This window comes from Garra rufa, chromosome 23, assembly GCF_049309525.1.
Source record: "Garra rufa chromosome 23, GarRuf1.0, whole genome shotgun sequence".
Taxonomy (NCBI): domain Eukaryota; kingdom Metazoa; phylum Chordata; class Actinopteri; order Cypriniformes; family Cyprinidae; genus Garra; species Garra rufa.
Genome location: NC_133383.1, coordinates 7,277,382 through 7,301,119, shown reverse-complemented (window position 1 = coordinate 7,301,119; position 23,738 = coordinate 7,277,382). Strand labels below are relative to the sequence as shown.

Below are 23,738 nucleotides of genomic sequence, written 5' to 3'. Positions count from 1 at the left end.
ATGACAATAATGTCATACTCTTAAAAGAAGCTTATCTATGCAATATATCTTAAAGTTCCTTGATATGCTTTATTTTCTCTGTGCACAATATTTTATTTTCATTTCTAAAAAAAATATATATTCTCAATTTTCATGAAAATAATGCTATGCTGAAAAAAAAAAACCTCATCTTAAAACAGGCTTTTGTTTCAGGAAATATTATTTTATTTTATTTTATTTTGCATCTTAATGGTCCTAAATAAATATTTTATTATATTTTCATTCTAAAATGTTTACAATCTTTTTAAAAATATACATAATTTTCATGACAATAATGTTATGATCTTAAAGCCTATTGAGGACCTTTAAGATGTGAAATAAAATATGCACAATATTTTATTCTAAAAAAAGTTGAAATATAATTAATTTTCATGAAAATAATGCAGTGTTGAAAAAAGATCTTAAAATAGGCTTCATTTCATCTATGCCATTAATTATTTTTCCTAGAATAGCAGCATGTGATTTTTTTTCTGAAAAATGTAAAAGGGGGTCAAAATTGCTTTATTTTCAGTAAAATAATGTCATAGTGCAAAAGGCCCTAAAATAGGCTTTATTTTCTCTATGCCACACATGTGACCTGGATTTTTCATCAGATCCACTACCATATGTGTCTCTCAGAACATTATTAGCATGTCATTTGCTTTTTGTATTTGGATGCTGTTCTCTTGCCCTACTGTCACATGACCGCTTCCTCTTTCAGATTCTGGGCCTGATGGTCGTGAGGAAGATGCTGGACCTGATCTTCTCGCAGCATGATCTGGCCTGGCTGGACGACATCCTGCCTGACAAGGACAAGAAGAAGAAAGAGGATGAGAAGAAAAAGAAAGAGAAGAAGAAAGCCAAATCAGAGGAACACAACAACAGCGATGAAGAGGTAAGAACAAGCAGCATGAGATGTGTGAGATGAGGTTAGAGTACTAACACACTCATGAATACAGAGATGATCTTGTGATGTTTGAGTGGGTAGTGATTTAATCTTTAATATTTTTTCTTTTGATTCCACAGTGTTGCTGAAAAGGCACTGTATAACACTTACTACTATTCATGTGTCCCTTCTGATAACCATAGTTGTCATGTCTCTGTTTCCTCATTGTGTAATTCGTGGTCATTTGTATTGTTGAATGGCGTGTTTGCATGAAATATTTGTTTATTCCAGAGTCCAGAATTAACAATTGGCCTTGGACGAATGAAACCATTACTGGCCAGTTTGCTGGTAATAGGAATTGCAACAAAGTGCATGATTTAAATCACAATCTCTCATCATCTGATACAAGTACATTAAGTTGAAGTACTATGGTCTCAATGTTTTTTTTGTTTGTTGTGAGAACCAAGTAACCAAAGTTCATTTTGGACCCTGGGTATTTAAAAAACATACTGTACACTACTGTTCAAAAGTTGGTAAAGATTTTTAATGTTTTTGAAAGAAGTCTCTTATGCTGACAGCGGTATTTATTTGATCAAAAATACTTTAAATAAATAAATACATCAATGTATATTGTGAAATAATATTTCAATTTAAAATAACAGTTTTCTATTATATTTTATATTCTTTATTATTTATTCTTTTATTTTCAATGTTAGTACATTTATTAATGACAATAAATAATAAATTAAATGTTTTATATATTATATGTACACACACTAATTTAGAATTTGTGTATTTGAATGCATAATTACTCACAAATTTAAAACAAACTATACTTTTTTATTATTAACATTTATTAAAGATATGTATAAAAATTTAAAATATACATATTTTATATAATTGATCAAATTAATATTTTTAAATTATTTCAATTTAAAAGAACATTTTCTATTGTATTATATATTCTAATATAAATGTTAATACATCTATTAATGACAATAAATAATGAATACATTAATGAATAAATTAAAATGTTTTTAAAATTTAAAATTTGTGTGTGTGTGCAAAATATATATATTTTATATATTTGATCAAATTAATATTGTTAAATATTTCAATTTAAAATAAGTTTTCTATGATATTTGATATACAAATTTAAAACAAACATTTATATTTTTATTTAGTATTAAAATTTATTAAGTAAGTAATGTGAAAAATTATCTCAATTTAAAATAATTGTTTCCTATTTTATTTTATATTCTATTATAAATGTTAATACATTTATTCATGAAAATAAATAAATTAAAATGTAATATATAATATAGAATTTAAAACAAACTTTATTTATATTTTCATTTATTTATTTTTAAAATGCATTACAGATGAATAAAAATTTTAACTACTTATTATGATTATACATTTAACTAATTTATATTTGCATTTATTATTAAAATGTATTTAAGAAATATAAAAATGCAAATTTAAAGTGTATGTGTGTAATTATATAATTAGATGTATTATTAAATATGATACCTTTTCTTAAAGATTCTTGATCTATAGAAAGTCCAAAGGACAGTGTTTATTTAAAACAGAATTGTCTCCTTGCTGATTTAAAGTATTCATTTTATAAACAAACAAACAAACAGTAGTGTACCTGCATGCGTAATATCTGTTGCAATGGTGTCGTCTTCTCCCAGTCAAAGTGTCCCAAAGACTCTCTCCCGTCAGTGAAGATTCCTCTGAAGCCAATGAGTCCGTCCTGTTGTCCAAACCCTCCTAATTCTGACCCCTCAGCCAACTGTGAGTATTGGGACACAAAGGGGTGCTGTTGAGCAAATGACTGAACTTTGAACTCATCTTTATCTTTTTTTTCTTTCTCATTCATGTCTGAGTAGGAGTATCACCCTTATTCTTGCACCCCTGGTGACTCGGACCTGAATCCAGACAGACGGACATCCCTTACATGAACCTGAAGCATCCGGCCGATTAAACACCAAACGATCCTCACGTTTGTCCTCACACTTAACCATGAGATACGCTCTGAGTCACAAGCATCATTGGCGCTTTCCCAAACACACCAGACTCACAGATGTATGATATTTTTACGTACTTTACCAACGCAGCGAGTGACGCACGTTTCCAAACCCACATTGACCATATTGTGCGTGAGTCATTCAGACCTTGGATTTTACTCAAGATCCTCCAGTTAGATGTAGCTGAGCAGTGCCAGCGTGAACCGCTGAGCTCATACACACAAACACTTACTGCGTGTTAAGATCAACACTTGAGTTTCATCAGATTACAACTCTATTCGGAGAAGACCTGGAATGACTAAAATAAGAAGCGGCAAGAGGTTTAAAATAAATTCATGATTTTATTATCATATTGTATAAATATATTTGAACTGTATATTAAATATGGATTTCATGGAGCCTAGTGAGACAGAATCGTAAATAAATTCAATTATAGATAGAAAACAGTGTATCTAGTAAATTCAGCTGGATTAAATTTGTTGTATTACAATTAAAACATATATTCCAAACATAGATTCTGAGTTCATACTGTAGCGTTTTGTATTTAAAAATCAGAAATGTGTGTTCGAGTGTTGAAATGTATCCAGTCATAAATGAGTCTTGTGGTCTGTGTGAACAACGCACAGGTTTGTTTTATTCAGATTCTGTTTGTTCATTCGTGTTTTGTTCAAATAAAGAATGAAAGAGGGCTGAATATATTTTTGTCATTTTTTTTATTGTCAGCTCTTAGATTCAAATGTAAACATTTACAAGCTTTTTGGACAATGTACCATGGTACTTTTTTTTTTTACACATGCAGAATGGTATTCTTTACAGTATCTTGAAGTGCTGTATATATAGCCTATATATACACACACTAAACATTATTTATCACTGTTCTAATGGTTTGATGTTTTGTAATATTTAATTTAAAAAATGATTCACAAACCATCATTTTATATCTTGACTTTTGAGCGCGGGTTGTTCAATTTGTGAAATGATTTGTGAATCCGATGTTCAGATCACAATCAAATGATTAGCGATACCCGAGGTTCCGATCTGAATCAAATGATTTTGCGAACCTGCTTGGAAATCCCAATCTGAATCAAATGATACCTGAAGTTGCAATCTGAATGAAAAGATTAACAAAACCGTTCCAAAGTTCAGATCTCAATCAAATGATTTGCGATCCCTGAAATTCTAATCACAATTCTGATTTGCGAACTATCATTTTAGATTGTGACTTTGGAGCGCGAATCATTCAATTTGTGGAATGATTCGCGAACCCACTCGGAAATCCTGATCTGAACCAAAAGATTCACGAAACCGCACCGATTTTCAGATCACAATCAAATGATTCGCGATACCCGATGTTCCGATCTGAATCAATTGATTTGCGAACTCTCTTGGAAATCCCAATCTGAATCAAATGATTAGTGATACGCGAAGTTCCAATCTGAATCAAATGATTCACGATTCCGCTCGGAAATCCCGATCTGAATGAAATGATGCGCGATACGCGCAGTTCCAATCTGAATCAAATGATTCACGAATCCGTTTGGAAATCCTGATCTGAATCAAATGATTCGCGATACGCGAAGTTCCAATCTGAATCAAATGATTAGTGATACGTGAAGTTCCAATCTGAATCAAATGATTCATGAATCCGCTTGGAAATCCCGATCTGAATCAAATGATTCGCGATATGCAAAGTTCCGATCTGAATCAAATGATTCACGAACCCGTTCGGAAATCCTGATCTGAATCAAATGATTTGCGATACGCAAAGTTCCGATCTGAATCAAATGATTAGTGATAAGCGAAGTTCCAATCTGAATCAAATGATTCATGAATCCGCTTGGAAATCCCGATCTGAATCAAATGATTCGCGATACGCGAAGTTGCAATCTGAATCAAATGATTCACGAACCCGCTCAGAAATCCCGATCTGAATCAAATGATTCGTGATATGAAAAGTTCCAATCTGAATCAAATGATTCGCGATATGCAAAGTTCCAATCTGAATCAAATGATTCACGAACCCGCTCAGAAATCCCGATCTGAATCAAATGATTTGCGATATACAAAGTTCAAATCTGAATCAAATGATTCACGAACCCGCTCGGAAATCCCAATCTGAATCAAATGATTCGCGATACGCGAAGTTCCGATCTGAATCAAATGATTTGCGAACTCTCTTGGAAATACTGATCTGAATCAAATGATTTGCGATATACAAAGTTCCAATCTGAATCAAATGATTCACGGACCCGCTCGGAAATCCCAATCTGAATCAAATGATTCGCGATACGCGAAGTTCCGATCTGAATCAAATGATTTGCGAACTCTCTTGGAAATCCCGATCTGAATCAAATGATTAGTGATACGCGAAGTTCCAATCTGAATCAAATGATTCACAAACCCGCTCGGAAACCCCAATCTGAATCAAATGATTTGCAATACCTGAAGTTCCGAACTGAATGAAAAGATTAACAAAACTGTTCCGAAGTTTAAATCTCAATCAAATGATTAGCGATCCCCGAAATTCTAACCAGAATTATGATTTGCGAACCATCATTTAAGTTTGTGACTTTGTAGCGCGGATCGCAAATCATTCAACTTGTGGAATGATTCGCGAACCCGCTCGGAAATCCCTATATGAATCAAATGATTTGTGATACGCGATCTGATTGGACCTCCGCTACCCATCATCACTATAAGTGCTTTGTTAAAACCATTACAAGCAATGTTGAAATCCGAAAATGAATTGCTCTTTAGATCTGGTTTTTGCTCGTGAATCGCTTGAACTGAATGTTCAAAGTCTCGAATGTGAATCATAAAAGACTCGTGAGTCATTTTGTCCTTTCCTCCGCTTTTTGCGTCTTTAGCCAAAAGTATGTTTACTAGTAAAATATAGATTTTCTATCCAAATATGACATTCAACACAAATCTACAAACATATTCAGGTGAGGTAACCGGTTTACTGATAACTAGTGAAAACACTCCATAAATATGACGAGCTGCACCTCAAAATACATGTTAGCTGGAAAAATTGTGCATTATGATCTAGTTTGTAGCTTAATTCACTGTATTTGAAATAGTTTGACCACTGAAATTCATTTGGTGACAGTAATAGGAAATTAGTTGAAAGCATTTAGTCATCTCATGCTATTGAAGTGAATGCTAATTTTATCAGTATATATTGTAACAAATATTTGAGAAATTGTATCTGATACATTTCAATATACAACCATATTTGATATGATTTTATATTGAAATGCAGAGATTTAAACTAAAATAATTGTGACTTTAATTGAAAACAATGAATCATGTTCTGATAATCTGTATATTAATAAAAAATATATTGGTACAACTTATATTAGAATGAATTTAAATGTATTAACTGTAAGGATATTAACCAAATACTATAAATGATATTAAAAACTGTATTTCCTGAATCCTTCTCCATGAATGGTTTCTTGACGTCGCTCACACGTCCACGCGCGTGACATCACGGCCATTCACCGGCGCTGATTTGACGGGAATTACTCGACTTCCGGTCGAGGAGAAACACAAGAGACTTCCCTGCGGCAGCGGAGACGCACAATAACAAAGCCATGGGAGAAATGTCCGGCTTCGAGAACAGACTGCAGTCGTACTCGTCCACACAGCTCAACGAACTGCTGGAGGACGATGACAAGCTGCGGAAAATGGTCGGGCAGATGGACGAGGTGAGTGAGCGCCGACATGACAGCCATCAAACGCTCAATTTATCCCGGAATAGGATGAGAGTTTGTGCTGACAGTCAGTGGAGATCAGTGACAGCTGTTAAGGCTTTCATATCACCGCTGCTTTGGTGTTTTTGCGTTACTTAGTTGGATTCTGGGACAGAGATCGGTCACATTTGACTACAGCAGTATTGATTTATTGGGAAGTGTTGCTGACGGAAGGAGTTGCTGGATAGAGAGATTGAAAGTGTCACACTTCAGAATTGAGGCAATATAAACTGCTCTGATAAAATAAAGACAAAGATGACTGTTATATAAAGACTGGTTAGTATTAACAGACTTCTACTGTCAACCAAATACTGCAAATCTCTTCTGGATTGGTCAAGTTTAGCTATTTCTTTACTATATATAGCAATACTGATGATAATCAATGATTATTGATTATTAGTGTTTCATGTAAATTTTTATGCTTTTGATCCTTTTCCCATATGGAGTCTAAAAATCTTTTTATATTATACAAATTATGTATTTTATTCATTTTAATAATAGACTTGTACAATTGATATATTATTTTATAATATATACAATTAATAAATAAGATATAATATTTAATGAATATATATTTCTTTGAGCTAATATTTTTGACAGAATATTTAAGTCTAAAAATATAAAGAAGTATGAAATGTTTTTGTATATTATACAAATTATTTATTTTATTCATTTTAATAATAAACTTGTACAAATGGAATCATATATATATTATATATGTTATACATACATATATTATAATGAAATGGAATATAATATTAAATTCATATTTATTTGAGCTATATTAATATTTGTGACAGAATATTTAAGTGTAAAAATGTCAAAAAGTAAAATGTTTTTATATTATATAAACTTTTCTTTTATTCGTTTTAATAACAATGTACAATTGAAATTATGTTTTTATATATATAAAATCATTTCATAATATATTGATATACTATATAATATATACATCAAAAATGTCAAAGTATAACATGTTTTTATATTCAAATTATTTATTTTAATAATAAACAAATGTATTGGTATAATATATAAAATAGGTAGAATATAATAATTATTTATTATTAGATATTTATTTTAGCTATAATAATATTTTTTCAGAATTTTTGTGGCCTCTATATATATTCTCTTGGTTTTTAATGTATTGCATAAGATTTTAATAAGTCATATTACATTTTAATAAATTATATTGTTTTATTATATTAATTTCAGCCCTTTTCAATTTTTATGTTATTTTTATATGTATATAATTTATTTTCTTAATAAACATTGCATTTTATTAAATTATAATACATTGTATTTAAATACATTTAATTCAATTCCTTTTTAATACATTAAATTATACGGTTTTATTACTTAAAAAATAAAAATCCTTTTTTCATTGTGTATGGGCTGTATAAATAATCTTGCTTTGCATCACTGAATAGTTGAAAAGATCCTTAAAATACACAGTAATCCTAAACTGAAAGTTTTCCATGCAGAATGAATCCAAGAGTTTCCTTTCAGATATCTAGTTTGGTCATGCATTTTTATGAAAAGTCATTTTAGCCTCATGATCTCAATACTGATATCTTTTTTCTACAAGTTGGGAAAATAAGTCATTTGATCCAAGAGGCTAGAGGTTGAGGTGGTTTTCCCCTTGTCGCTTTCAAAGATCACACCAGTCTTGGGGTTTTGAAGCCAGAAGATGAGACTTTATTAACAAAGTAACAAAGCCGAGAGACCCTGCAGGAGAATCTCCCGAGCCCTTGTTCTTATCCTCTTTTATACAGTTTTCTTTTTAGGCGTGTTCTATACATTTCATACATATATTTCCAGAGGGCTACAACCTTGTGATGCAGGCATACAATGTATGTCTGTTCATTTCCAGAAGACCTTGTGATGTAGGCCTCCTTATACACAGGCAATACATGATTATAATAGTAGCTTGATGCATAAATGGCTATAGTTACATTGATTATACTTGATCTGATAAATGGCTTATAGTTACATTGATTATACTTGATCTGATTACTAAAAATCTTCGAGGTTTGGCTGTAGTTTCTCTAGTTGCTGACTTTGCGTTGTTGTCACAGATGCAGGACATGCAGCAGAATAAAGAGCTGACGATTGCCAGTAACCGCAGCCTAGCAGAGCAGAACCTGAGCCTGCAGCCTGAACTGGACCATCAGAAGATCCAGCTGACCAAACGCTACTGCTGTTTACAAGACCTGCATGAGTCCTACCAGCTCCGCAGATCCACGCTAGGTCAGATATGAACTTACCACACTTCTTAAACCATTTCACAAACATTTCTTGGCTGATTTTAAATGATAAATCAACACATTAAATGTTGTCCAGGTTTTGGATTTGCTTCTCTATTGTTCTCATACTTGCTGAAGAATGACTGAAAAGTAGTCTGGCCAATAGTTTGCAGGCACCGACCAATCGCGGCGTGCCTATGCAAGAAGGCGGTATCTACAGAGAACATTAAGTCAATGCAAATACACATACATACACTGTATTCCGTCTAAAGAATTGGTTTGACTACTTTAGTAATTTCTCTGAGTACAAATCTTAATGTTTAATCGTATAATGATATTCTAGGGAATTGTGTGCTTTTAATTTTATAGCAACAGTTTGGACATGACCCCTTTCTATTCTAACATGGTTTTTGGTTCAATGTTTGCATTTAAAGCCACTCCAGAGGTGTTCAGCTGGGATTAGGAATTTGCTTTCTGCAAACCAGTCAAGTTCTTCCACACACTTTCTTTTTGAACCTTGCCTTATTTACAGATGCATTGTCATGTTAGAATAGAAAAGGGTCCTGTCCAAACTGTTGCTATAAAATTAGAAGCACACAATTCCCTAGAATATCATTGTATGATTAAACATTAAGATTTGTACTCATGGAAATTACTAAAGTAGCCAAACCTGTTCATTAGAAGGGGGTGTCCCAATACTTTTGGCAAAATAGTGTATAATGGAAAACAAAACCCAGACATTTTAGTCAGTTTTAAAAACCTCAACCAATCTCAACACTCTTGAACTTGAGGAGAACTGAATTCATACATCCTAAAAAACGTCAAAACACCAGTTGATTTAAACACATTGAGCAAAAATGATGTAGAAAAGTAGTTGAAGAGAAAAAGTCCTGCAGCACTTGAAACATTTAAGCAAGACCTCAGTATCCACATACTTTTTATAATTCTAACTATTCAAATATTCCAGTGTAGATGCAAACATAAATGAGCACATTTTCTTTTTATCAAAACCTTTTTGTCTTCCTTTTTTTAGTGTAAAACAATAAAGCATCCTGGTGAACCTGTTTGGTCACATAAAGCTTCCTCTTTATTTACTACTCTCTTGAGTTGCATCTGATACTGATCATCTCAGGTCAAATCTGCAAACAAATTTTAATGTTAAAATGTTTTGTGCTCTATATTTATCCATTTTTCTCCGTGATTTATTTTAAGAAACCTTTTATCTTGTGTTGTCAGAGTAGTTGCGCAGAAGTTGTGAAAGTGAGTTTATCAGGGTCAGTAGGATACAGCAGTCAGCCTAGAATTGTCTGATACAAAGACTGCTTGAATCATTTTCAAAAGAAACTCTACACTGATGTAAAGTTATCCACACTAGCCAACACTCCCTCTATTATTCGACCTGTACTCTGTATGAGTCTATTTGGTCACTATCCGATACAGTGTTTCTATAAAAGCAATGCAAAAGCTTACACCACATCTCAATTTTAAAAAGAGAATAGTTCACCCAAAAATGACAATTTGCTAACTTCCAGAACAAGAATTGACTGATAATTTACTCACCCTCTTGTCATCCAAGATGTTCATGTATTACTTTCTTCGGCTGTAAAGAAATTGTTTTTTGAGGAAAACATTTCAGGATTTCTCACCATATAGTGGACTTCTATGGTGCCCCTGAGTTTGAACTTCCAAAATGCAGTTTAAATGCCACTTCAAATGGCTCTAAATGATCCCAGCAGAGGAAGAAGGTTCTTATCTAGAGAAACAATTGTCGTTTTCTCACAAGAAATTGACAATTAATATACTTTTTAACATCAAATGCTCGTCTTGTCTAGCTCTGTGTGTGCTCTGTGTATCTGGTTCAAGATAGTTACGTTAAGTCGAAAAACTCCCATCTCGTTTTGTCCTCCGTACTTACATCGCCGCAGAAGTACCGAGCCAGAGTTTACAAAGTGAACATACAAAAAAGATCAAACACACTTTACCAAAAAGGTGAAACAGCGATGTAGGACGATTTTGAAGTTGGAGAAGAAAATGAGATGGGAGTTTTCCGACCTACCCTAACTGTCTTGAACCAGAATAACTGATCATTTCACTACATAAGACCCTTCTTCCTCGGCTGGGATCGTTTAGAGTCCTTTGAAGCTTCATTTAAACGGCATTTTGGAAGTTCAAACTCTGGGGCACCATAGAAGTCCACTATATGGAGAGAAATCCTGAAATGTTTTTTGCTCCATCAAACCATCATTTCTTTATGACTGAAGAAAGACATGAACATCTTGGATTACAAGGGGGTGTATAAATTATCTGTTCATTTTTGTTCTGAAAGTGAACTACTTCTTCAAGATTTACTCACCATCAGGGTATCCAAGATGTAAATGTGTTTGTTTCTTCATTGGAACAGGGTTTGGAGAAATTTAGCTTTACAAGACTTACTCACTAAGGGATCCTCTAAAGTGAACGGGTGCCGTCAGAGTCCAAACAGCTGGTAAAAAACATCCCAATAAACCACACCAATAAAGTCCGTTAGTTAACGTCTTTGTTTGTTACAAACACACAGATTTTGGTTTCACAAGATGTTAATTGATGGACTGGTGTGGTTTGCTTGTGGATTATTGTGATGTTTTTATCAGCTGTTTGGACTCTCATTCTGACGGCACCCATTCACTGTAGAGGATCCATTGGTGAGCATGTCATGCTCATGTAATGCTACATTTCTCCAAATCTTTTCCCATGAAAAAACAAACTCGTTTACATTTTAAATGGCCTGAGAGTAAGTACATTTCCAGGAAATTTTCATTTTTGCATGAACTGTTCCTTTAACATCCTCTATGACCCATTGTTATTATTATTTGTTCCGGCGTTTTAATCAAAATTGACTTATAATGCAAAATACCTATTTCTGAGATAACTGACCAATTGGAGATGGAAATATTGAAGTATTAGTTCACTTCCAAAGTTCCAAATTTCCTGATAGTTTACTCACCACCATGTCATCCAAGATGTTCATGTCTTTCTTTCTTCAGTCGAAAGAAAATGAAGGTTTTTGAGGAAAACATTCCAGTTTTCTTACTCCATATAGTGGACTTCAATGGGTGCCAACAGGTTGAAGGTCCAAATTGCAATTTCAATGCAGCTTTAAAGGGCTCTACACAATCCCAGCTGAGGAATAAGGATCTTATCTAGCGAAACATTAAGTCATTTTCTAAAAAAAAATACAAATTGATATATTTTTTTAAGCACAAATGCTTGTCTTGCACTAGCTCAACTTGTAGAGATAGTGCAAGACAAGCATTTGTGCTTAAAAATATATACATTTTTATTGTTTGGCTAGAAAAGATCCTCATTCATCAATCAGCTGGGATCGTGTAGAGCCCTTTGAAGCTGCGTTGAACCTGCAATTTGAACCTTCAACCTGTTGGCCACCATTGAAGTCCACTATATGGAGAAAAATCCTGGAATGTTTTCCTCAAAAACCTTAATTTCTTTTCGACTGAAGACAGAAAGACATGAACATCTTGGATGACACAGGGAGTGAGTAAATTATCAGGGAATTTTTATTCTGGAAGTGAACTATTACTTTAATGTATCTTTCTAACCGCTACTGTCGATGTCGATGCCACTGAAGAAATACTGAAGTTGTTTTCCATGTAATCATATTTTAAATTGGATCTTTTTTCAGGTAACAGTTCACTAGACACATTGTTGGCTCTTTTGCAAACCGAGGGAGCCAAGATCGAAGAAGAAACAGAGGTAACAACAACATTTTCCATATTTCTGTAACTGATTTTGACACTAATGTACAATGTCCTAAAATTCTCCCACGTTTTGTAGAACATGGCCGATTCATTCTTGGATGGATCCTTGCCCTTGGACAGCTTCATTGATGACTACCAGAGCAAGAGGAAGCTAGCACACCTCAGACGCGTAAAGATCGATAAGCTACAGGAGATGGTGCTGAAGGGTGTCCATCTTCCTCAGGGTTCTTCTAACGATCCTTCAAAACCTCAACAGACCCATAACTCCACCGCACCTTTCCAAAGGCTAGCGAATGGTTCTCCAGCTCACGTAAGACCCGCACCAACATCTCAGCCGTCAGCCATGCCTTACAACCCTCAGAGCGTCGGTGCTCCTCTGCCAAACATGGTGCCATCATTTTCATATCCATACCCACAAGCGCTCCCTCAAGGACCTGGCGCTGGTCTTCCCCCTCATGCAGGTTTTATAATGCAATGATGTTCTTCAGCCTGAACCTTTCCACTGGAATGTGAAATGTCATTTTCCTCCTTTTTCTTTAGATGCACTTTGATCGTAAACAGGTTTGGGTTTCTGCAGGTCCACAAAGAATCAGTGCCCACAGAATTCAGACATTTCTCTGCCAGTTGTATGTATTATATATTGGTATGAATTTTTTTTTCTCTCACATAATCAATGCAGAAACGTCTGCAGATTTCTTGTAGACCTGCCTGTTGGTTAACAATATATTAATTTGAGTAAGATGCATTAGGATGATTATGATTCAGAATCAAAAGTAAGACTTCTAAACAATGGGGGTATTGCATTTCTCATGTAAATATCCTAATTTAACTGAAAATGATATTTAGAAAACAGGTTCTTATGCACACGTAAGACAATTTTACTGTGTACTTTTATATTTTGTGAGGAAACATTCCTATTGCCACTGTAACGATAACAGGCAATATTGGCATTTTGGACTTCTGGATTGAAAAACTGACCAAAGATGCACTCCACCTGTTTTATGAGCGCTCCGTTAAGTGGTATTGACTATAGTGGCTTTGTTGGACTTCATTTTGATTTCATTTAAACATGAAATGTTTAAATACTCCTGTGGCATTAACAGACCAGCCTGACAGTAAGTCTGCTATAGAAAGACTTTCTTAGTGTTAATCAGACTAAACTAAATCCTTAAACAGCTACCATATGAAATATAAGATACATATTATATCATTAAAATAATTAGAACACTGTTTACAACATTTCCGATATGTAAAGTGATCTATTTTGGCACTATATTTCTGATGAAATCTGAGAAGTGCAGGTACTTTGATGTAAAAACTGTCATGCTGGGTTGTGACAATTCCTGTGCACGTTTTATATGAAGGATGTTATTATGCAAGTCTGTGAAGTTAGAGAGTAAAGTCACTTACTGTATACTGATGTAAGTACAGGTAAAAGAAATCAAATGTGCCTTGCAACAGAACAAACAAGTGACGTTTAATGACGAAAGCATTTATTCACACCGTCGCTGTGCTTTGATAAATCCTCGAAGCCATCTACAACTTTCAGTTTCTGAAGACAATTAATGGTGCAAAATCCTTTTGAACTGTTTTATCTGTAGTGTGGTTAACCTGTAACACTCCTTATGTAAAGTACTGTACATTGTAGCTGTTTGATTAGTGGCTATTGGTGACTAGATTTTTTTAATGCTGATCAATAAACGCCTAAGAGACTAACAAAGGTGATATTTATTGCTTTATTCATAACTTAATGAGTAAAATCACACCTATTCTTCTCCCTCTTCACCTTCTCCTTCGGGAGTGTCGCTTCCCACCTCTTCGTAATCTTTCTCAAGAGCGGCTAAATCTTCACGGGCCTCCGTAAACTCGCCCTCCTCCATACCTTCTCCGACGTACCAGTGCACAAAGGCTCTCTTTGCGTACATTAGATCAAACTTGTGATCCAGACGGGCCCAAGCCTCAGCGATGGCTGTGGTGTTGCTCAACATACAGACTGCCCTTTGAACTTTGGCCAGATCACCTCCTGGCACCACAGTCGGTGGCTGGTAATTGATGCCAACCTGATCAAAGAAAGAAAATGAAGGCAGATTAAAACGTTAGCACTGTATGCTATGTTATAGCATTATTCTACTTATTGCTATGTTCATTTTGTTTCATACGACAGTGTTGCGGTTAGTGCCATTTTAAAAAATAATGTAAAATTGCGAAAATAAAATTGAAATGACTCTACACTAAAAGCTAAAATGTTTTGAGAATAAAGTCAAAATGTTGCGAGAATAAAGCCGAAATGACTCCAATAAAAACTGAAATGTTTCAAGAATGAAGTCGAAATCACTCAAGAATAAAAGCCGAAATATTTCGAGAATAAAGCCAAAATGTTTCAAGAATAAAGCCGAAATGACTCAAATAAAAGCCGAAATATTTCGAGAATAAAGTCGAAATCACTCAAGAATAAAAGCTAAAATGTTTTGAGAATAAAGTCAAAATGACTCGAGAATAAAGGCGAAATATTTCGAGAATAAAGCCAAAATGACTCGAGAATAAAGGCGAAATATTTCGAGAATAAAGCCAAAATGACTCGAGAATAAAGGCGAAATATTTCGAGAATAAAGCCCTAAATGACTCGAGAATAAAAGTTGAAATGACTCGAGACTAAAAGCTAAAATGTTTTGAGAATAAAGTCGAAATGACTCGAGAATAAAAGCCAAAATATTTCAAGAATAAAGCCAAAATATTTCAAGAATAAAGCCAAAATGACTTGAGAATAAAAGTGAAATATTTAGAGAATAAAAGTCAAAATGACGAGAATAAAAGTCGAAATGACTCGAGAATAAAAGTCGAAATATTTCAAGAATAAAGTCGTAACTAGAGAAAAAAAAGCCGAAATGCTTTAAGGAAAAAAAAAAAGTCGAAATACCTCGAGAATAAAGTCGAAATGCAATTGGGCCAGTCTAGGAGCACTGGGAGAAGTTGCCAGGCCACTGGAATTTATTTGAATATATTTGGGATTATTAGCAGAAATCATACCATGTGTTATACTCCCAGGGACAGTACGCTTGGAAATATATATCTTCAATTGGACTCTCTAGACCTATTTGTAGTGTGCCAGCCACCAAATAATAATAAAGCTTTGTAGTTTTGGTACTTTTAATATAAAAAAAAGTCTTAGCTTTCAAAATCTGTCAGTTTTACAGTGAAATACAAAGAATGTGTCTTGCAATAATGTGCTTTTCACCCTCTTTAATGGCCATGCGCAAAAGGCTTAAAATATTATATATTTAATATCGTAATTGCTACAAGTTATTGTAATTTTGACATTATTCTTAAAACCGTTCAACTTTATTTCATAATTTTGGCTTTATTGTCGTAATATTTAGACTTTTTTTGTGGCACAAATTCTACAATCCAATGTAGAATTAAAAACACAGGCTGACCTTAAACCCTGTGGGACACCAGTCGACAAACTGAATGGTCCTCTTGGTCTTTATACTTCCAATGGCGGCATTGACATCCTTTGGAACCACGTCTCCACGGTACAGCATACAGCAAGCCATGTACTTCCCGTGCCGAGGGTCGCACTTCACCATCTGATTGGCCGGCTCAAAGCAGGCGTTGGTGATTTCCATGACGGACAGCTGCTCGTGGTACGCCTTCTCGGCGGAGATCACCGGGGCGTACGTGACCAGGGGGAAGTGGATGCGAGGGTACGGCACCAGGTTGGTTTGGAACTCCGCCAGGTCGACATTGAGAGCTCCGTCGAAGCGCAGGGAGGCAGTGATTGATGACACAATTTGGCCAATGAGGCGGTTGAGGTTGGTGTATGTGGGCCGCTCTATATCTAGGTTATTTCGGCAGATGTCATAGATGGCCTCGTTGTCCACCATGAAAGCGCAGTCGGAGTGCTCGAGGGTGGTGTGTGTGGTCAGAATGGAATTGTAGGGCTCTACCACTGCAGTGGAAACCTCAAGAAAAAAATATTCACATCTAAATTATGGACCATTCTACAGAATTGGTGCAAACTGCTGTCCCATAACCAAAAACACATTTAAAAAGCATTTAAGTATTCAAATCTTAGATGTTTATTAAGATCATTAATGTCCAGTGGACCAGAAAAGAGTTTTTTGTACTTGTAATGTTTTTTCAACACTGAAACTAAGTGGTTTTTGAGTGTTACAGGTGGTTTCCAGGACATTGCTATGTGCAGGGTTCTTACACCTTTTCCAAAGTAAAATTCAAGCACTTTTCAAGCACTTTCAAGGTGCATTTTCAAGATTTTCCAGCACTGTAGTAAATTACATATTCACATACATGAGTTCTTAATTTTAAATCAGATGTTATTGTGCTATTAAAATACAACTGTCTAGATTGCATATAACATTGCCCCATATAAATAGTCAACATTCAGTATATAAATTATATAATTTAAAATATATAATTAATATAATTTACTGTATCTGTAGTATTTTAAAAATAAAATATAAAGGCTTTTTAAGACTTGCACAAATAAAAGTAATACTGTATGAGTGGAGTAGGGCATTGTCTATGGTAACACATTAATGACTGCTATAAAATGACTGTAAAAAAATATGATAAACTAAAATTCTAAAACTTGAAAACTTTCTAAAACTTGAAGGATTTTCACAAATACATTTCACATTTCAGCCTAAAAGTACTAAAAGGTAGTCAAAAAGACAATATAAAATTAATAATAAAATTTAACTGGCCCAAATGAAAAAAGACAATTTTTTAAACATTGAAAATATTTTTTGATTGACATTTAGACTCCTATCTGATTTTCTATTCACAAATATCAAGGTATTTTTTTCACTATTTACAGTGTATCTGCAGAATTTTTAAATATCAATTTAAGGCAATTTATGACCCTTTTTAAGAGCTGCACAAGTAAAATGAACACCGTAGTGGGGTTGAACAATGTACAGTAACATTAAGCCATAAAATGACATGATTTATAATTCAGATTTTCACAAAAACAAAACATCTTATACAATGGCATTTCAGCCTTTATACCTTTAAAATGGATATATCAAGTATAATTTATTTAAAACATAAATGTTACTGTCTTAATTGTTTATATTTTTAGAAAGCACATAACTTTTACATTTACAACTCTTATGTGTTTGCTGCATTACTAAACAGCTGAATATTCGCAAATGCATTCCCTGTCACGAGGGGGCGCTTTAGGAGCGCTGAAATTCTACGGTTTCCTAGTAACGGCTGCACACAAATCAGCATTAACGCAGTTTTATCAGGCAAGAAATGAAAATGCCAACGACACATTTCTGTGGACAGTCGGTTCCCTTCAGATACATTCATATAAAGACATCCGTGCCGCGTTTTGACTTTGAAACCTGCAGCATGCATATTTATTCAATATGACATCATTGCCTTTTGAAGTTTTATCCAGCCCTTTAGCGATTCTCGTCTTTCCGTTCCTAACTCTTAAACTTATAATAAAGCCTTTTCTTATACTATTTAATACATTTAAAACTTTTTATGGCCTTAACTTTGATACGGCTAAATTGATGAGTTTGTAATGACCCGCACGAGCCCTCTACTTTAAAATAGTCCGGTGAAACATTTTGGTAGCCCGACTGGAAAACACAATAGCCCCGGGACATTGGACTGGCAATTTTGCGATCCCCAAATTCTCGTTTTAAACAATTCTTATTTGTCGTTTACAAGCCATCGAGGACTGATGCAACAACCTCCTGATAAGTTATAACTGGCATGTTTTATCTACCGCTCTGTTCCATAAGAGGGCGCGCAGCAAGAAAGACCGGCGGATCACACTACAGCCTCACGATCACACTGGAGCGGAGCTGTTTTTTCTTTTCTTTCTTTTACATATTATAAGCATAACAAAAAATAACTATTTAGTATGAAAGCGAATTAATATGAAACCGATGCAACTGCATATTCAAGCACTTTCAAGCACTTCATCCAAAATCCAAGCATTTTTCAAACCTTGAAAACACTACATTAAAATTCAAGCATTTTCAAGGAATTCAAGCACCCGTACGAACCCTGTATGTGGTTGATAAGGTATTCAGTGCAACCGAGTAAGTTTACTGCTTAAGTTTATTTGTTTGATCACTAAAATCTGTTTCTATCCGCACCAAAATACTAAAATCCATTTTAAAGTGGCCCTATCATGCCATTTCCAATATTGCCTTGTGTAAATGTAGATGATATGGAAAGTTGTAAAGCCAGAAGTGCACAATAATTAAAGTTATTGTCTCCCAAAATAAAGAATCGACTCTGTACAGCCTAAAAGAAGTCGTTAGTATCCCACTTTTGTGACTGCTACATGTGACAAGGTAACACATTTGCAAAATTACAGCCTACAGTTGTACAATGGCTGGCCACAAACACGTCACTTGACTGGCGATAACTTCTCTAATTTCAGGGAGTTCAACACAGAATTTACAAAACGCTTGAAAGATGGCTCAGTACCCAGTTTATTTGGACTGGCTGGCTCAACTGAATCACAACCTGTAAGTATGATAAGAGATGTTTATATTTTCTTTAGGTGTTTAGAAAAACAGAATCTTTGAACGATAATTGTTTGAGAATCACTGAAAATGAGGTTATCTTAAAGGGATAGTTCACCCAAAAAAAGTTTATCTGCTTACCCCCAGGGCATCCAAGATGTAGGTGACTTTGTTTCTTCAGTAGAACACAAACAAAGATTTTTAACTCCAACCGTTACAGTCTGTCACTCATATAATGACAGTCAATGGTTACCAAATCTTTAAGACTAAAAAAACATACACAGACAAAACCAAATTAAACCCTGTGGCTCATGACGATACATTAAAGGGGTCATCGGATGCCCATTTTCCACAAGTTCATATGATTCTTTAGGGTCTTAATGAAAAGTCTCTAATATACTTTGGTTAAAAATTCTCAATAGTAGTGTGTCAAAATCAGCTCTGCAAAATATCAGCTCATTTTATTGCAAAAATAAAGATTTGGCAACCATTGACTGCCATTATATGACTGACAGACTGCAACGGTTTGAGTTAAAATCTTTGTTTTTGTTCTACTGAAGAAACAAAGTCACCTACATCTTGGATGCCCTGGGTGTAAGCAGATAAACATTTCATTTTTGGGTGAACTATCCCTTTAAATGCATGTTTAGAAAACTAAAGTTTTTTTTTTTTTAGAATTTCCATGCATGTATTGTAGGACACTCCCAAAACAATATTAGGAACCTTAAAAATGGTATAATAGGGGCACTTTAAATTTTAAATAGTTTTTATGTAAAACCATTTTCTTTAATGTTTTATAGACCTAAAATGTAAACCTGCTTTCCAGACTAAAAAAAGAACAGAAACTCTAAAACCACCCACAATTTGTTGCACTTCATACTTTTTTTTTTAAACCCCTGGTATTGTTATTTTAGGAGTCACACTGGTATTGTTAACAGACCACTGACCATAATCGTATAATAATTTTATTTTTTTAGAATGAATTTTACATGTTAAATCTCAGTAACGTTTTTCTTTAATATTTGTTGTTTTGAGGAGACTTGATGTTACTAAACAATATTCACATCTAAATTATGGACCATTTATTTCTATATAACTATAATTCTATATGGGCCATTCTACAGAATTGGTGCAAACTGCTGTCCCACAACCAAAAAACATTTAAGTATTCAAATCTTATATGTTTACTAAGATCCTTCTATTATCTATTAAAAACCCCAATAAGATTTAAAATATTAGTAGGTTTATTATAAAAAAATCATTAATTATTGGGTACTTTCAATTGGGAGGTGGCTGCCCAAACCTAACCCCTAAATTTCAACTTCATTTTCATATTTTTTCCATTGTTGTTTTCAAAGGTATCTTTTTGATTCTTTAAAAAAAAAATATATATATATACATTTTTATTTTTTCTTTGTAAATTATGAAACTTTATGTTAAAAATGTGTCCTACATTTTTATGCCACTACCAGTTGGCCGAGACTGATTTAAATCACCCCTACATTTATGTAGGAAATATCAGGAAATATTTATGTCACTCATAGCTACATGGTGAGTAGATATGCCCCATAATTTTGAGGTAAATGTGTTCAAAAGTCAAAATACAACAAATCTCATAAATTTCACTTAAAATATTGTTAAAAATTCAATTGTTATGGATTTACCTCTGAAAAAGTTTAATAAAATAGCTAAATGTATTTACAATGTAGATGTAAGCAATATCTTGGTGACAAATTTGGGGAGAGGACAAATATTCCAAAACTTTCTGAAAATACAAAATGAGAATTGCACAATTATTAGAAATATGTACCTTGGATATTATACAATCTACACATACAAAGACATTTTCAACTCTGACTTTGGACCAATTCTGTAGAATGTCCCATATATAAAAACACATATTTTTTTTAATCAACGCAATATTTAAGTCAAATGAAGCAAAAGTACTTAAAATCCATGAATGCAGGCAAACATCCCCAAGTTTTATACCATTCTGATGAAGTACTATTTCAAATGTCACTACTTCAGTTTTATTGCAACTTTAAAGTGAAGGTAACTGAATAAAATATGGTACCTGAGGTGCAGGGTAAACAGCAAACTCGAGCTTGGCTTTCTTGCCATGGTCTACAGACAACCTCTCCATCAGCAATGAAGCAAAACCCGAACCAGTTCCACCACCAAAGCTGTGGAAGATGAGGAATCCTTGAAGTCCAGTACACTGATCACACTAAAAACAAGACACAAACTATTAATTCATCTATAAAATTGTAATTGCAACAAAACCTATATATCTAAAAATAGAAAATGTCTTACCAGTTTACGAACACGGTCAATTACTACGTCTACTATTTCCTTGCCAACGGTGTAATGGCCTCTAGCGTAATTATTAGCGGCGTCCTCTTTCCCAGTTATCAACTGCTCTGGGTGAAAAAGCTGTCTGTATGTTCCAGTTCGAACCTCATCTATAATAATATGATAAAAATAAATTATAAAATAAATACAAAACATAATTAAAATATATTTAACAAAAACTACAATCATATTTATACCCTACAGTTAAAAGTTTTTGAACATTAAGATTTTTAGTGCTTTTTAAAGGAGTCTCTTCTGCTTACCAAGCCTGCATTTTTTTGACCCGGAGTACACCGAAAAAAAAAAGATTTTTTATTTTTTTTAAAAATGTTTTAAAATACTTGTTTTCTATTTGAATATATATTTAAAATGGAATTTATTTCTGTGACAAAAGCTACATTTTTAGCATCATTACTCCAGTCTGAAGTGTCACATGATCCTTTAGAAATCATTCTAATATGCTGCCGCTCAAGAAACATTTTTATTATTATTATCAATACTTAAAACAGTTGAGTAATTTGAATAGAACAAAAGCATTTGTAACATACACTAAACCATTCAAAAGCTTGGAGTCAGTATTTTTTTATTTATAGAAATTAAAACTTTTAGTTAGCAAGGATGCTTTAAATTGATCAAAACTGATGATAAAGACATTTATAATGTTACAAAAGATTTTTATTTCAGATAAATGCTGTTCTTAACTCTATATTCATCAAATAAACCTGAAAAAATTCTACTCGGCTGTTTTAACATAATAATAATAATAATATTAATAATAATAATAATCAAATAATAAGATATTAATTCGTTTTTTGAGCAGCAAATCAGAATATTAGAAAGATTTCCGAAGGGTCGTGTGACTGGGGTAATGATACTAATGATACAGGAATTAATTACATTTTAAAATATATTTAAATAGAGAACAGTCATTTTAATAGTAAAAATATTTTAATTTTTACTGTTTTTGCTGTACTCTGGATCAAATAAATACAGGTTTGGTGAGCAGAAGAAACTTCTTTAAAAGAAAAAAAAAAAAGTCTTACTGTTCAGAAACTTTTGACTGGTAGGGTAAATAATATTAAAATAACACTGGGATGGTGAAATTGACAGATTTTTGGATGGGAATGACTGAAAAAATCAGAGGGCTTGATGATGTCGACAGAAAAGTTTTTCAGTGGTTAATACAATGGAGTAGAAAATATGAAAACGATTTTTACACTATTAACGTTATATTATAATTTACAGAGGATACAATAACTGTACTATGGTATTTTGACATGTAAATGCATCCTGACCAACGACGGTGGGTTCGAGGTCCACGAACACCGCTCTGGGTACATGTTTCCCGGCGCCGGTCTCACTGAAGAAGGTGTTGAAGGACTGATCTCCGCCGGAGGTGGTCTGGTCGGTGGGCATGTGGCCGTCCGGTTGTATGCCGTGTTCGAGACAGTACAGCTCCCAGCACGCGTTACCGATCTGAACTCCCGCTTGACCCACATGAATGGAGATACACTCGCGCTTAAGAAAAACATTATATCAAATTAATAACAGTTGACGACAAACGACAAAACGTTATTTATTAGTCAATTAATCATCATAATATTAATAATATTAAAACAAAACAACGACCGTTGGTTGGCTAACCGCTCTGCTAGTTCAACTTTTCAGATAACCAGACGGACAAATTTACTTACCATTTTATCGGAATATTTTAAAGATGTTTAATGTAAATGTGATGTAGATACGAAACCCGTCGTGATTACACTATAAACGAAATTAATTTATCTTTTTTTCTCCTGATTTAACTAAACTGCGTAGAAACGTCTGCTGATATTTTTTGAAATTGATTCGATGGCTTTTATATGCGAGTGAAATCTGACCCCGCCCACCTTCTCCGTCATTGGCTTACTTTTGAAACTAATTATGATACACATGTCTCTTTTTGGATGCTTATTATTGGTCCACATATTAAATATTCAAATTAAAATAAAGAGAATTTAAACTATGATAAATCGAAATATTTACCTGGTGTTTTTACCAGTACTGCCAAATTTGAGAGAAATATTTATAAATAAAATATCGTGAAAAAAAAAAAAAAAAAAAAAAAAAAAAAAAAAAAAAATATATATATATATATATATATATATATATATATATATATATACATATATGTATATATATATA

The 23,738-nt window shown here is 33.6% G+C and overlaps 3 protein-coding genes across 4 annotated transcripts in view; 2 read left to right on the top strand and 1 right to left on the bottom strand.

Annotated features, from left to right (window-relative positions):
* The window catches only part of slc4a5b (solute carrier family 4 member 5b), a 44,081-nt gene extending 40,460 nt beyond the window's left edge, over nt 1-3,621 (top strand). For both annotated transcript variants that reach the window (XM_073830041.1, XM_073830042.1), the window contains exons 24-26: nt 740-913; nt 2,602-2,704; nt 2,800-3,621. In XM_073830041.1, coding sequence (XP_073686142.1) covers nt 740-913; nt 2,602-2,704; nt 2,800-2,801 — 279 coding nt within the window. In that variant the 3' untranslated portion in view covers nt 2,802-3,621. The remainder of the gene's footprint in view (nt 1-739; nt 914-2,601; nt 2,705-2,799) is intronic.
* A 2,866-nt stretch (nt 3,622-6,487) lies between these two features.
* vps37bb (VPS37B subunit of ESCRT-I b) lies at nt 6,488-14,415 on the top strand. The gene is made up of 4 exons (XM_073829111.1): nt 6,488-6,647; nt 8,768-8,939; nt 12,615-12,685; nt 12,767-14,415. The coding sequence occupies exons 1-4, from the start codon at nt 6,534-6,536 to the stop codon at nt 13,166-13,168; spliced, it is 759 nt and encodes a 252-aa protein (XP_073685212.1). The 5' UTR covers nt 6,488-6,533; the 3' UTR covers nt 13,169-14,415.
* tuba7l (tubulin, alpha 7 like) lies at nt 14,405-22,985 on the bottom strand. The gene is made up of 5 exons (XM_073829112.1): nt 22,850-22,985; nt 21,516-21,664; nt 21,277-21,429; nt 16,125-16,652; nt 14,405-14,750 (listed from the first exon to the last, which is right to left on the bottom strand). The coding sequence occupies exons 1-5, from the start codon at nt 22,968-22,970 to the stop codon at nt 14,457-14,459; spliced, it is 1,245 nt and encodes a 414-aa protein (XP_073685213.1). The 5' UTR covers nt 22,971-22,985; the 3' UTR covers nt 14,405-14,456.
* Between the last annotated feature and the right edge of the window lie 753 nt (nt 22,986-23,738).